We start from the raw sequence: 15751 nt of genomic DNA on the forward strand, positions 1-15751 counted from the left end.
TACTACAGCATGGAGATAATAATGGGGAACGGCTGGTAAAGTGGAAGTTGAAGCCAAATTCCAGCTCTGATTGCACTGAATGACGGAACAGGCTCAACTGGCCTTATGGGCTATTCCTATTTCTTATGTTCATAATTTTTCAGTGTTTTGCCCACATGAACCACCTTGCCTAATCTCACCCTCCTGCTTTCTCCCCGCTTGTCTTCGTGGCCTCTTGTCAAGAGATAAATACAAAATGCACCATAATGGAAGAGGCATGTTTTGACATACAGAAAGAATTTACATTTGTATATTGTTAGGAGCCCCATAGAGACCAATAACTTTTTAAAAGAAATTCAAACTTCCAGTGAATAGCTGAAAGGTTTTAAGCTTTTACTGTAACAAACAAACTAAAAGCACCTTTCACTAAACTTTTTTTTTAGGCAACTTATACTTTAACTATGGAACAGAACTTTTCCCTTTTACTTTTAACACAACAGAAAATCCCATTGCATGGTTATACTTTACACTGCTCCTTAAGTAGACATTCAGTTGTCCCGGAACCAGTCCAAAGTGATTTTTGGCTCCTGAGAGTTTACTTCAGATCTTTTCCTTTCCCAGCCCAGTAACTTTTAAACTGTCTTTCATAGTGAGTGCTCAAGCTAGGTGAATCTTCCAACCTTGTTTAAATCCTGATGAATTTGATCTTTATAATCGGTGGACAAGCTCCCACTTACATTCCTGTGCTGTGAATCATGGAAATTTTCCTCTTTCATCTGCTGGCTCTCTCTCTCTCAGATCCTAGTAAACTGCCCTGTCTGTGAAATTCAGGAATATCTTTTAAGAGAACCTTGTACCCCAATCCTACAGTGGCTTCCTATACACCTCTCCTTCTCAAAGCCCATTTACATGTCAATGTGAATCACATGGGCCTTGTATCCAGATAGAAATGCTGATTAGCTATCTTTAAAACTCCCAACTTCATTCTATCTTGAAATTAAATAGGCAGATAAAGTATAACTATTTAAAAAACCTGACATTCTTAACACGTTCCTGGGACTTTGGAGACTAACATCCTATCCACTGTCAGCATTGATGCTTCTGCCATTATCTACAAGTGTGAACACCTTGCACTTACTTCCCAGTAAAACAACCTGGGGTTCCCTTTAAACTTTAACAACCAAACCACCCAAGTTTGCTGTCAGCAGAATTCAGAACAGGTCACATTACCCGCTTCATTCCTTCATTGTGCCCTAAATTAAAAACACTGTCCCAAAATATAACAAACTTATTAAAACTTTGCATTTGTAAATATAGCAAGTTGTCCAGCTCCAAAGCACTTAACAACCAATGGATGCTTTGAAGTGCATTCACTGCTGTTTTAACAGCGAACTTGACTATCAATCAGTACCTAACAAGAAGGCACCATAAACACAAAGGAACATATTCCATTTGGGTGGTGTTGCCTGGGGCACAGTTATTGACCAGGGCATTAAGGAAACACCATGGCTGCTTTCATTGTTGCTATTGGATCTTCTATGAGAATCTGAGTAGAAATTCTGTAGAAGCGTCTGGTGCCCCCAGGCATAGTGTGGCAGATCTGTCATGGCCCCACTCTATATCCAAAAAGCAGAATCATTATTGAGAGATGGGTGACCATGCCAGCAGCAGCATCCACTGTGGCAGACAGAGTTTTGCGTGGTATCCTACGGGATGGGGAACAGGGTGGGAACAGGGCACAATCCAAAAATTTGAGGAGCACTTACATTTTCTCCTCTTAATTTACAATGATGCCATCCACTGCTTTCTGCAGGGATCAACACTGCTGGGTCTCATCTTTGTGGTGGGATAGGTGGGGGGGGGGGGGGGGTGCAGGTGGCGGGTGGCGGCTTTGCAGATTAAGGTCATGAGAGAGGGTCAGGCATAGGATGTGCCCAATCTACTGCCAGAATTTGCCGTGGCTACTTTCAAAGGGCTGGAACCCAGCTGAGATGAATTCAACCCCAACCTCTTTTCCCTCAGTCACCACTCAGCCTGATTTCTGCCTCAACAAGAGCAAAAGCTCCAGCCTTGGGTTTCAGGTAAACTTCTGATCTGGAGGACATCACCTGCAGCGATGCAACAGTTTCAAAAGCCTGGAACTCCCTTCCTAACATCATTGTGGGCGTATCTACACTACACAGTTTGCAACAGTTTCAAGAAGGCAGCTCATCACTACCTTCTCAGGGGCAATTAGGGATGAGCAGTAAATTCTGACCTGGGCAGTGACGCCCACATCCCATGAAAGAATTTTTAAAATACTGAAGTGTCAGCCTAGATTGTGTGGCGTAGACTGCAGTGTGACAGGAACTCTCAATATCCTGACTCAGTGACACAGTGTCAAAGTTGGAATTGAAAAAGACTGGGTGTGTTGGTTGACTCATCACTTACTGGGAACAAATGGGTAATAACTAATTAGCAGCCCATTTTATACCGTCCTCCCTTTTTCCCATGCTTTGATGACCACTGAATATTCTAATGTCTAGCCCACTCATTGTGGATAAGTTGCAGTCAGAGGGCCTATAACTGGCCCTGACAAAAGGCCTAACATGTGGTTTAGACGGTCACAATAGATATTCCTTCTTCCATCTTGCTTAATGTTCTCTTTGTATTGTCCTTTTAGTATCACCCTTGCCTATGTAGGATGTGCTACAAAAAGTTAATTACTGCTGTGATCTTTTCTAGTTAGTGCACAAAGAACAAGTATCATTTTCTGTTCATGTCTTTTTACATCATTTAAAATTTGCACCTCCTTTTTAATCCATTCTTATCCTGTCACTTCAGAGGATTTGGAATAGGAGGCAGCCACACTCCCAGGAGACAGATTCAACTGCTTAGGCTATAGGTCTTCACAGAATGCTGGCTGAAGGAATTGTTCATTCACGGTTAATTTCAAACCAAGAAAATCAGCAGTTTCATCCAAGCTGGTGCTTAACTTCGAATTGAAATGGATTTAGAAACTACCTTTTGGAGGATTAAATGAAAATGTTGCAGCAACTGTGGCTCAGTGAGTAGCACTCTTACCTGTGGCTTCAAGACCCACTCCAGAGACTTGAGCACAAAAATCCAGGCTGCCACTCCGGTGCAGTACTGAGGGAGTGTTGCACGGTTGAAGGTGTCATAACCCAGGTGAGATGTTAAACCAAGGCCCTAAATGCTCTTTCAGGTGAATGTGCGAGATCCCATGGCATTATGTTGAAAACGAGTGCAGTGGTTAATGTTTATCCCTCAAGCAATATCACTAAAACAAGAGATTATTTGGTCATGTTTACATTGCTGTTTGTGGGAGCTTACCGTGTGCAAATTGGCTGCTGTGTTTTCTCTATTATAGCAGTGTCCACATTTCATTGGCTGTAAAGCGCTTTGGGGGATGTAGTGAAAGATGCTATCTTATTGCAAGGCTTTGTCTCAGTGAGCTGATTATCGTTTTTCAAACACTATATTTGCCATTGTGTTTTCTTACCATATCCCATGTCCAAGGTGTACAGCTATGAAACTCCAGGATTCTTTCCTGGACTCAGAATGGCACTGGAAGCTGAGTGAGCTAACCCACTAGTGAACAGTAGATTTATCTTGTGTACAAACCTGTCAGATTCCCCAGGCTTGAGTGCAGCACATCTGGCTGACCTGGTTTGAGATTATCATTATTCTCCTTATTTTTCCCATTGATTTAATTATTGTCGATGGACAACATGCTACCTTTCTTGCCTCATGGAGTTCAGACCTGTTTGAATTTATAGTTCTAACTCTCATTTAATCTGTGGATTCATACCCTGTTCTTCACACCTGTGAGGTTTCACTTTGCATTATTTGCACAAGTAATGGAGACCTCCAACAGTGCAGGACAGGGGGGGCCTGTTAAGCCAACCAGACAGGTTCATTAGTAACTGCAATGAGACATTTGCAATAAAACATTTCCAACTGCCTCGATGGTAACAAGTGTGCACAACCAGGTGGAGGGACAGCACCACAGAGACTCCTGCTGATGAGAAATAAAAAGAAATGGGCTACTTATCGGTGCATTCAGAAAAGGCAAGGAAATTCTCAGTAACTCAGGGGAAAAAAAACTAAAACTAAAGCTAAACAAAGTAAATGGAACTTAATCTCCTCCTCCTACCCACCACCCCCCCCCCCCCCCCCCCCCCCCCACCACCCCCCGTCAAAAAATGAATGCTGTAAAACATACAGATAGCCCCAACCAAGAGAATAGCAAATAACCATTTGTACGTACTACAGGTGTACAGTTACAAAGTGAGTTGGATGACTGGATTCCAAACAGAATGATTAGGTAGGCTTCAAGATGGGATGCATGGCAAACTGGAATATGTTTTATATTTTATATATACCTTTGTGAAAAATATTTCATGGACAAACTCTTGTTGCACTTCCTGTTTTCTATATAAACCAAGACACCAAACAACATATGAAAAGGAGGGAACACCTGTCTCGGATTATTCCTATTTTAGTTCACATTTCATTGCTGTGTACATTAGCATGGGTTGTTTATCTCGTGGCTTTGCTAACACTATGTTGTCACCTTTTTATGAGATCAGTTAATGTAATGGAAAAGCTTCCCATTACTAAACATTTGCATCATTTCTTTACCTCAGCACATCTCAAAGTACCTTCCAGCCAATGAGGTATTTTCAAAGTGTAGTCACAATTATAATGTAGGAAACACAGCAGTCAGTTTGCACACAGCAAGGTCCCACAAACAGAAACATGATAACGACCAGATAATTTGTTGTTTTATGATATTGATTGAGGGATAAATATTAGCCAGGACATTGGGAAATAGTGTCATGAGATATTTTGCATTCACCTGAGGGAGCAGACAGGGCTTGGTTTAATGTCTCAACCAAAAGACAGCACCTCTGATGGTGCAGCGCTCCCTCAAGTCCTTGACTGGAGCATCAGCCTAGGTTTTATGCTCAAGTCAGTGAAGTGGGATTATGAACATGCAACCTTCTGGGTTCAGAGATAAGAGTGATATCAGTTGATCCACAGCTGTCAATGTCCTCTGATGTTACTTGCAAGCACAAAAATAATTCATTTTTCTAACATGCTTTTATGTTTTGCAGGCAAATCCACAACCTTTGAATTCAGGCTGTGCTGATCATTATGATAAAGTGAAGAATTGCTGCAATGAGTGTCAAGCAGGTGAATTCTTTATAGCATTCTGTATGAGATTTCCCTCTGTTGATGTTGTCATAGTTTGACCATATTTGTAACATTCCTGCCTTGTACTCGCAGTGAAAAGGCAACTTCCATCAGTGTCTCCAGCAACATTCGCAACATAACTGCCACACAAGTGCCAGGCAATGACCATCTCCAACAAGAGTGAATCTAACCATCGCCCCTTGACATTCAATGGCATTGCCAACGCTGAATCCCCCATTGCCAACATCTTGGGGTGTTACTATTAACGAGAAACTGAACTGGACTAGCCATATAAGTACTGTGGCTACAAGAGCAGGCCAGAGGCTCGGGATCCTGTGGTGAGTGACTCATCTCCTGACTCTCCAAAGCCTGTCCACCCCCTACAAGGCACAAGTCAGGAGTGTGGTGGAATACTCTCTACTTGGCTGGGTGAGTGCAGCTCCAACAACACTCAAGAAGCTTGACACTGTCCAGGACAAAGCAGCCTGCTTGATTAGCACCTCTTCCATGAACATTCACTCCCTCCACCATTGACACAGAGTGGCAGCAGTGTGTACCATCTACAAGATGCAGTACAGAAACTCACCAAGGCTCCTTAGACAGCACCTTCCAAACCCATGACCACTACCATTTAGAAGGACAAGAGTAGCAGATTCATGGGAACACCATCACTTGGAAGTTCCCCTCCAAGCCACTCTCCATCCTGACTTGGAAATATATCGCCGTTCCTTCACTGTCACTGGGCCAAAATCCTGGAACTCCCACCCTAACAGCACTGTGGGTGTACCTACACCACATGGACTGCGGTGGTTCAAGAAGGCAGCTCACCACCACCTTCTCAAGGGCAACTAGGGATGGGCAATAAATGCTGGCCCAGCCAGTGAAGCCCACATCCCGTGAATGAATTAAAAAAAACATAAGTTATGTGAGCGCATTGATGCCATTCCCCTAACCACAGCTTGGACACACACCATACTTTATCAAATTGAGGTTCTGCTAATTAGAGTTCTGGAGCTTCATCAACAGCTGCTTGTCTTAAGAGTTTCCTCATCCACCATTTGACAGGCAACCACTTCCATTGTGGTGAATTGGACTTATACACAGAGCTGATATTGTGCCAACCATCTTGATGTTCTCGATGTCCAAGACAGTTGCCCAGCAAGAAGCTTATACATCATCAACTGCATAATCCAGGACCTCATATGAGGGATTTTGACAGAGATATGCTCACTTTGACAATGACTCTCCTTCCAGGCTATGCAGTGACAGGTTGATATAGAATGAAATCCTGACTCCCTGCATCTCTTTCCCTTTCTGCTGCAAATATATTTTGCAGCCTAGTCCTGGATCTCACAAGTTGACCAGCAGAAGCCCTTTTATTCCTTGATTTTCCTCCCAAAATCCATTGCCTTGCACTTGTCCAAAATAGCATTCCCCCAAAGTACTACTCCCACCAGGCTGATCCCTTTTCCAACTGCACAAACCCTTTTGCTTTGCATCATCAATGCATTTTGGGATCGTGCTGTGTCTGTGCAAGTCCTAATCATCTTGTGTAGACTGAGAACAAACGTGGACCTGGGGTGCATCACTGTTCCAAATCCAGTCTGAGCCAAAGCCCTTGCCCTTGCATCTTGTTCCTGCCCGTCAATGAACTTCCTGTCCGTGTTGCAACATTACCCTTCAAACTGTACCAAGTTCATGGATTGGTGTCAGTGCACTCCAGGTCCATCAACAAAGGTGGTCAGCAGCTGTCTGCATGGAAATTTTGACGAAGCGATCCAAACTTTTTTAATGAACAACTGGGGCAAAAGTTCTGACTGATGGTGAAGTCGTTTCATTTCATGTGTACATTACATTAATGGTCGCAGCAGGAGGCTAACAGTGCGCAGTAGTCATTAAAGTAATGTGTGTTCTTCATAAAATGAGAATTGAGTTTTGTTTGGATGAGTGGCCACATTTACTGGGGAAATACAAGTTCGAAGAGTTAAAGCCTTGATAGTTTGTTGTAGTTATAAGACCTGTTTGCGCTGTCTGGTGTTGACTGAAAGTATGTAGCTTTTCCCCTTCAGCTCAAATAAAATACTCATTCGTTGGGCACATTTCAACTATGCACATTGATACAAATAGTACACATCTGTATATGTATTGTAAAGAGTCCCTGTCTATCTTTCCCTTTTCATTGCTACCAGTGAAGGATATCAGCATCAGATGAGTCATGGTGATATTAATTAATACTGTGTATTCTCTTTTAGGCTTCTATCTCTCTGCTCCCTGTAACAAAGACAGACCCGTCAACTGCAAACCTTGTGGGGAAGGAGAGTTTCTGGAGCACAGTAATTCTCAAACAGAATGTTTGAAACAGATCGAGTGTGATGAAAGTTAGTATCTACTTGGGACTTTTCCGAACTCTTAAGACCGGGATTTTTGTTCTGGGGTCAGGAGCGTAGATTCAGGATGTTTCTGGTTCTGCAAACCCAACCTGGGAGAAAGTGCTCTACTTGTTCCCCCCTGCCCCCATAAACCAGCTTGTATTTCACCTCTTTTCTATTTTTACTTGATTCTGATGAAGAGTCATACGGACTCGAAACGTTAACTGTGTTCCTCTCCGCAGATGCTGTCAGACCTGCTGAGTTTTTCCAGGTATTTTTATTTTTGTTTTGGATTTCCAGCCTCCGCAGTTTTTTGCTTTTATCTGGGAGAAAGTGGCCTGGAAGGTCAGATTTTCATTTCAGGATGGCAGGGCACTCTGAGTGTAAGGCCAGGCGACCTTAAAATGATTGTGGAGGCTGCCAGGTGCAGAGGCAGACTGGACGGAAGGTCTGTCTCTGTTCTCCATTTTAAAAAGCAATAAAACAAAAAGCGTCCCTCCAGCCTTCACCCCTCACACCCCCTCACCTGCCTACACACTCCCCATGCCCCATGTCAACTCATGCTCTCTACACCCCTCATGACCCCTCATGCCAACCTATGACCCTCTGCCACCTTCCATGGCCCCTCATACCCTCCATATAAACCTATGCATCTTTACCCACCCCAATGGACCCTTTGTAACTCCCATGCCAACTTAATTCCAACTCATGCCAACCTATGGCACCCCAGCCATCGCTTTTTGCCCTTGCACCTACCATGCCTACTCACCCAATATCCACCATGGGCAGTTCTCAGGACCTATGTCGAGATTACAGAAAATAAAGTTCTAAGTCTCTATTGCAGACTTTATATTTTTTTAAAAACGCTCTCATTCATAAAAACACATTCATTGTATTTACATTTCTTCAACTACACCCTTATAAAAACAAACATTTCATTCAAGTGCTTAATCCTTTATAAAGCCAATCATTGGAATTCATTGCAAAAACAAAAATTGCTGGAAAAACTCAGCAGATCTGACGCCATCTGTGGAAAGGAAGACAAAGTTAACATTTCGAGTCCATATCACTCTTCACCAGTTCTGATGAAGAGTCATACGGACTGGAAACATTAACTCTGTCTTCCTTTCTACAGATGCTGTCCAGACCTGCTAAGTTTTTCCAGCAATTTTTGTTTTTGTCTAGATTTCCAGCATCCGCAGTATTTTGCTTTTATCATTGGAATTCATAGACCCACTTCAAAGTGTCTATAACTATTTGGAGCTGTAAATCAATGGGTGAAATGGAAGGCAGCCACTGTGATAATGGAAGGTTGTGAAATCAGTCATGCAGCACTAATCCAGTAATGACAACCCTCAGGCTTATGTCAACAGACAGCCAGCAAGAGTAAGCAATGATTTTATAAAAACACTCCAGACATTTTTTCAAAGACTAAAAGGGCAGGAGAATTAAATACCTTAACAGCATGACAGTTGCCTCTGACAGTTCATTTTAATACTTTTGACAGTTCATTTTGACACCTTTGACAGTTCCAATGAGTTTGTCATTTAATATGTTTATGCATTTTTGACACACATTCATGCCTGATTTAACAACCCCAAGGGGCACCTTGCCTCTCTCAAGAGGCACTTCACTTCCCCCAAAGGACACCTCACTTCCCCCAATGTTATCCTGGGACCATATCTCTCCAAAGAATTCCATAAAGTTCAGACCAGCTCCTACCAGGTGTAACCTGTGTACGTCATGTTTCACACACCTGGGTCACCAAAATGAAACATGACTGGAGGCAGCTGTTGACTTATATGAGCCGCTGCCTCCACAAAAAGTGAATGTGCAAATCCCAACCCCAGCCCATTCCTGCCCTCACAAAAATGGTAGCATCTGTGTTTGGGGGCAGGACTTCCAATTTTGGCCTCTTCTGCCATTTTCACAACAATGGAGTTGTTTCCTGTCATTGTGAAAGTCCAGGCCAAAGACTGATACATCCAAAATAAAGTAGTTAACAATTGGCAAGTTTGAAAATAATCACTGCTGTTCAATCACAACCTTTATTACTCTTTGAAGAGGTTTAGAAAAGGACACAGAACTGGGGAGTGTGTGTCGGTGTGTATATAAGTATTTGTGTGTGCTTTTCATGTACATATGAAATCATGTATACCTATATCATATGCAAAAATGCATAAATTTGAGGTGATCCAAAACTCTGCCTGTGTCTTAACTCGCAGCAAGTTCCATTTGTCTTATCGCCCCTGTGCTCACTGACTTACACTGGCTGCCAGTCATCAAAATCTTGATTTAAAATTCTTATCCTTGTTTTCACATCCCTCCATGGCCTTGTCCCTCCTGATCTCTGTAACCTCCTCAAGTCCCACAACTCTCCAAGATCTCTGCACTCCTCTAATCCTAGCTGGCCACTTGAGCAACCCCAAATCTAATTCCTTCACCATTGGTGGCTGAACCTTCAGTTCCCTAGGTCATAAGTTCTGCAATTCTCTCGCTACACCTCTCCACCTCTCTATCTTGTTTTCCCCCTCTCAGACATTCCTTAAAATCTACCGCTTTGACCAAGATTTTGACCATCTGACCTGCTGCCTCCTTAAGTGGCTGGGTGTCAAATTTTGTTCTATGATGCTCCTGTAAAGTGTCTTGGGATGTGTTATTATGTTAAAGACGCTATATACATATAAGTAATTGTTTTTGAATTGTATGAGACAACCCATCTTACACGAGGTATGAACACAAACAACGCAGGAACAGTTGTCTTGCCATCCCAGTGCCTTTCAAATTAATTTGCCATCACATTAAGATAAATACAAACCAATGACTGTTTCTATTTGGTAACTACACTTAAAACAATGGACAAGAGGGTCGCAGTTGCTTGTACATGCGGACTCAATAAGGGAATAGCTTCTCTAGCCTGTGCTTAACGTTGTTGCAGGTTTAACCTCCTGCTACCAGTATGACTTTGTTTGTTTAGGTTCTTTTGAAGCCTCATCCTATTTCCCATATTCTGTTCCTTTGAGGTTCCAACACGATGTCTGCCAGAGAGACAAGTCAAACAAGCCATCCCAGATCGCATAAGGCTCTCTATAAGATTGTCAGGGTGAATCACCCAATGATTTTCCATCCAGTCTTTTGTGGAGATGTCTCCTCTCTGTTCAATGTTTCCCTCACACTCGAATCATGGTGAGGGAATCACAAGTGTGTGTTTAGGTTAACAGCTAGGGGGGAGGTGTTGGTGGTGTAGTGGTAATGTCACCCAGCCTAATGTTCTGTGGAGCATGGGTTCAAGCCCCAGCACTGCAGCTGGTGGAATTTAATTTCAAATAATGAACCTGGAGTTGAAAGCTAAACTCAGTAATGGTGACCAGGCCCCTACAATAAAAGCAAAATGCTGGAAACCTAAAACAAAAAATGCTAGAAAGACTCAGTAGGTCTGGCAAACATCTGTAAGAGAGAAATGGAGTTTGCTCTGAAGAGGAGTCACATAGACTTGAAATGTTAACTCTGTTTCTCTCTCCACAGATGCTGCCAGACCTCAGCATTTTCTGTTTTTATTTTATGACCCATGGCCCATATGATTCGCCAATCTCCTGGTCTGGCCTACATGTGACTCCAGACCCACAGCAATGTGGTTGACTCTTAAGCGCCCTCTGAAATATTCAGTTCAGCGGCCACAAATGTTAGCCTTGCCAGTGACGGCCAATTCCCATGAAAGAATGAAGAGAAAAAATACGTATCAGCACAGCTATTGGAGCAGCACACTACTATCATTAAAAATCTACCTGACAAACCCCCTGATTCCCTCGATTCCTATGGGGGTTAGGTCATTACCAATTCGTTTACAGGAGGTGGAAAAAGGCCTCAGCTACCTTGCCAACTATAAGGACAGAAATTGATTCCTGTCCAAATTTGACAGTGATCACTGTGCCCAAACTGATGGTCAGGAAGATCGCGCAAAACTGGCCATCTTGTGCCATTAGAGGTATTGTGGGTGGCACTGCAGTGTGCCAGTCCTGTAATGGATGGAAGGGATGTTGCTATCAACTCCACAGTGAGATCGAGGGCAGGGTGGGATGGGGGTGGGGGGTGGGGTGGGGGGGGTGTTGGGGGTCAGTGGCCAGCAGCGGTCTCGATGTGAGACCAGGATGAATGTTCAGTTAAGTGAAATGTTGTATTTAAAGCCTGAAAAGATTGACCACAGCATGCTCTGGTCGATCATGAGCAACTAAGGGGAAGGGGCCTGAAACACATGTTAGACCCTGGGATTTGGGTCGGAATTGGACCTGACATTGGCCACAGGCGAGGGTGTCCTAACCAGCTTGGTAAGCAGTGCTGTCTTGGCACAGAATGACCATGTTGGTGCCCACATGCCACATTAGACCCTACAGCACCCATTTTCTCATTCTAAAAATGCAGGCTGAGTGATCCAATTTCTCAACCTATGATTTTTCAGCAAAGAGATAATCATGAAAATGTCTCGAGAAAAGATATGGTGGAATAGTGAGAAATCTCTCTTAAGATGACACCAAACATTTGGATGTACCACTGTTCAAAAGTTTGGGATGCAGCTATGGGGTCTTTTTTAAAAAGATCTCCTCTGAACTCCTCCAAACTCTTTCCACATCACAAATTTAATTTGATGCAACTGCAATCTGCCCAAGGCTGTTGCAAGAATATCATTGCGTTGGCAATAAGAAACTTAAATATTTTATGAAAACTCTCAATTTAAAAACAAAATCTCTTGAGGGTTGAGTGAATTCTAATAGTCTGCCATGGCACTAATGTATTAGAGCAAAGCATTCACATCCCCCAAGCAATACACTTGGCAGTTCTAACTCTGGCTCTCTCTTTTGAGTGGATATTGGGTGGAATTTTAACCTCGCTCCCCTGCCTCTCTCCACCCCCAACCCCTCACCAAGGATGGGTGGGGTATGGTTCAGATTTGAAGTAAAACTTGCAAGAAGTTTCGAACCTGGCTCAATTTGCCTCCAACCCACCCATTTGTGGTTTTCATGAAGGGGGAACAGGGTCAGCCATGCCATTTGCTTTCAGGAGGCAGATTCATCACTGAATTCTTTTAAGGTGGCTACGTGCCTCCATTTTTGCATTATTTTTAGTTTTAACTCGTGACACAACATGTGGAAGGAGACAAGAAGGGCCTGGATCCACGAGGAAATTGCCTTTATAGGACTGCTTGTGGGTCAAGAGGAGTTGGAGTGTTTCCCTGAGGCCTAACAAGCTGACCTCTTTACACATCTTGCGATTGGCCAAGTCATCCCCCAACTCCACCTCCTGATCTTCACAATCTGTCATATAAGGGTCTACCACATATAGGGTTGATGTGGGACTGAGTGAAGTACCGACCACACAGTGAAATAAGAGAACATATGACCCGCATCTAGGGGGTCAATGTGGCGTTGGACAGAGCCACGTGCAGACCTAAGCATGGAGACAGTTCCTAGCTTGTACCCTTTAATGTATATTTGTAAATAGCTCTAGTAGTTAATAGAGACTTACAGTTAACCTGCTAAAGACTATGAAGACTTCATCAAACTTACTGAGGTATAACCAACACCCTATAACACCCAACCCCCCCCCTCCACCCCAATCATCCCACCCACCGCCTATTCTCCCCCATTCCCTGGTTTTAGCCTAATGCTGCAGGCATACCTGTCCAACAGACAGTTAGCTTGTCATTCAGGCTCAACACAAAAACAGAATTACCTGAAAAAACTCAGCAGGTCTGGCAGCATCGGCGGAGAAGAAAAGAGTTGACATTTCGAGTCCTCATGACCCTTCAACAGAATCAGGCTGTTGGATGGGAAACATAGCAGAAGTTTAAAGCATGTCCTGTTCTAAAATTTAGCCAGAAATCCTAAAGTCCCAGTTCTCCCTTTGCTTTCCTCTTGGGTAAACATCCTGGGTTGGGGTTGGGGGGGGGTGGGCATTGTGTTTCAGAGAGTTAGTAGAGAAGATTTTGCTCTTAATACTGGGTTATCTCCTTTACTCAGCCACCCAACAAAGAATCTGTGATATTTATTACGTGTGGTCAAGAAATTTGAATCATCTTCATGGTTAGCCTGTGGCAACACGTTGTGAAATGAGAATCGTCAGAATTTAGTGTGCATATTAACTGTAGATTAAAACAAAAAAATAAGTTTTAGCCAAGATTTATAGATGTTAGAACTTTATTTGCTTATATTTATAATAATATCTAAATTTATCAATCAGTTGTTATTTTGCCTGAGTGGGTTGGATCAAGAGTAGAAGTTCAGGAATCAAAATGGTTGCTAAGTACAGTTAGATAGAGAAAGCTAGACAAGGGGGACGGACATTGGTAATGAAGACCTGACAGCCTTGACCCAGCAACAGCTGAAGGAGAAATCAAGGGTAAAAACAGAAAAGGAAGTAGAAAAATCAGAAGGATAGATAACATTGTGATGTGGACTGAGGGAGAATGGAAGAAAGCGAGAGAAGAAGCAAGACTATGTCAATGGCCCCAGTTAAGCTATGGTAACAGCAAACGAAACAAACGTTGTTTAGCCTTGGTTTTAATCTAAATTTTCACTATAGTGTAGATGTAGTTAAAAACCACAAAACATGTTAATTTGAATATCTATTGTTCCACATTTAAGGTGGATGTTATCACTCAAATACACAAGCATGCAGCATGCAGCATATGTTGGTTAAACGTGGTCACCAGTTCTCAGTCTGAGACTGTTTTGTTTCCTTTATAGTGAAAGGATTTGAAATACTGCATAGAGGAGATGCAGTGACTGCTACACAGTGTGTATGTAGAGCCAATTACCACTGTTCACAAGATTGTGAATATTGCCTCAGGGATAATCCATGTCTCCCAGGTTTCGAAGTGAAGGAGAAAGGTAAGCATGTGTTATGGGAATGCTGTAGACTTAAAGGAAAAATTAAATTCAATGAAGGCTTTGTAAAACTGCAGTTTTTTGTATAAATTGAAAATAAGGTGATTTATTGTGGGAGTTAGCCATTGCGTTTTGAGATCAGGGTTCCAGTCCTAACATCTCAATTCATTAGTGTTTCCCTACATGCTAAGTTGGTAATCATAGCCAAATTGTTAGACATGATGTCAAGTGGATGAGAGGTGCTGAGCTGACTGAAAAGTAGTGTGACCAATGGAAAGTCCATTGTGTTCACTCAATACTGGCTGGCAGCAGAGTGGCTTTGGGAGACACTCTGATGACTACAACAGGACTGCAGCTCCAGAGGAGCCAGCAAGGATCTTAAAGAGACATGAAAGAGATCATAAACTGTTTAAATCAAACATTACTTTCTGCTAATTTAAAAATGGACTTTGCTGGACCAAAAACATGGCAGCTAAAGGGGGTCACATAATTTGCAAGTTGGCTATTGTTCTGGAAACTTCCAGCAGTAATTACAGGACAAAGCTCAACCCTCAATCCTGTGGAATCTCACACCTATCATTGTATTGACCCATTACAATCAATGAAGCAAGGGAGCAGCAGGCAGTGGGTCTCCCAGGCTGGATTTATAACAAACAGAGAGCCATCAAAACTCGTTATACCTGCAGAGGTGCTAATAACCACCATCTATCTCCTAAGGTGAACATTGGATTTTTGTCGGAGACATTGAAACTGACTCACCAATGGCTCACATCTCAATTCATTAGTGTTTCCCTACATGCTAAGTTGGTAATCATAGCCAAATTGTTAGACATGATGTCAAGTGGATGAGAGGTGCTGAGCTGACTGAAAAGTAGTGTGACCAATGGAAAGTCCATTGTGTTCACTCAATACTGGCTGGCAGCAGAGTGGCTTTGGGAGACACTCTGATGACTACAACAGGACTGCAGCTCCAGAGGAGCCAGCAAGGATCTTAAAGAGACATGAAAGAGATCATAAACTGTTTAAATCAAACATTACTTTCTGCTAATTTAAAAATGGACTTTGCTGGACCAAAAACATGGCAGCTAAAGGGGGTCACATAATTTGCAAGTTGGCTATTGTTCTGGAAACTTCCAGCAGTAATTACAGGACAAAGCTCAACCCTCAATCCTGTGGAATCTCACACCTATCATTGTATTGACCCATTACAATCAATGAAGCAAGGGAGCAGCAGGCAGTGGGTCTCCCAGGCTGGATTTATAACAAACAGAGAGCCATCAAAACTCGTTATACCTGCAGAGGTGCTAATAACCACCATCTATC

At 42.8% G+C, this 15751-nt stretch overlaps 1 protein-coding gene across 7 annotated transcripts in view; it reads left to right on the forward strand.

Moving 5' to 3' along the window:
* The window catches only part of LOC121276489, a 64252-nt gene that overhangs the window by 14362 nt on the left and 34139 nt on the right, over positions 1–15751 (forward strand). For 2 of the 7 annotated variants that reach the window (XM_041184957.1, XM_041184956.1), the window contains exons 2-4: positions 5100–5178; positions 7431–7556; positions 14288–14431. In XM_041184957.1, coding sequence (XP_041040891.1) covers positions 5100–5178; positions 7431–7556; positions 14288–14431 — 349 coding nt within the window. Of the gene's footprint in view, positions 1–2802; positions 3148–5099; positions 5179–5271; positions 5517–7430; positions 7557–14287; positions 14432–15751 lie in introns of those variants that run through there. The other 5 variants (XM_041184959.1, XM_041184960.1, XM_041184962.1 and 2 more) reach the window with 5 other exon arrangements.

Source organism: Carcharodon carcharias, chromosome 3, assembly GCF_017639515.1.
Source record: "Carcharodon carcharias isolate sCarCar2 chromosome 3, sCarCar2.pri, whole genome shotgun sequence".
Lineage (NCBI taxonomy): Eukaryota > Metazoa > Chordata > Chondrichthyes > Lamniformes > Lamnidae > Carcharodon > Carcharodon carcharias.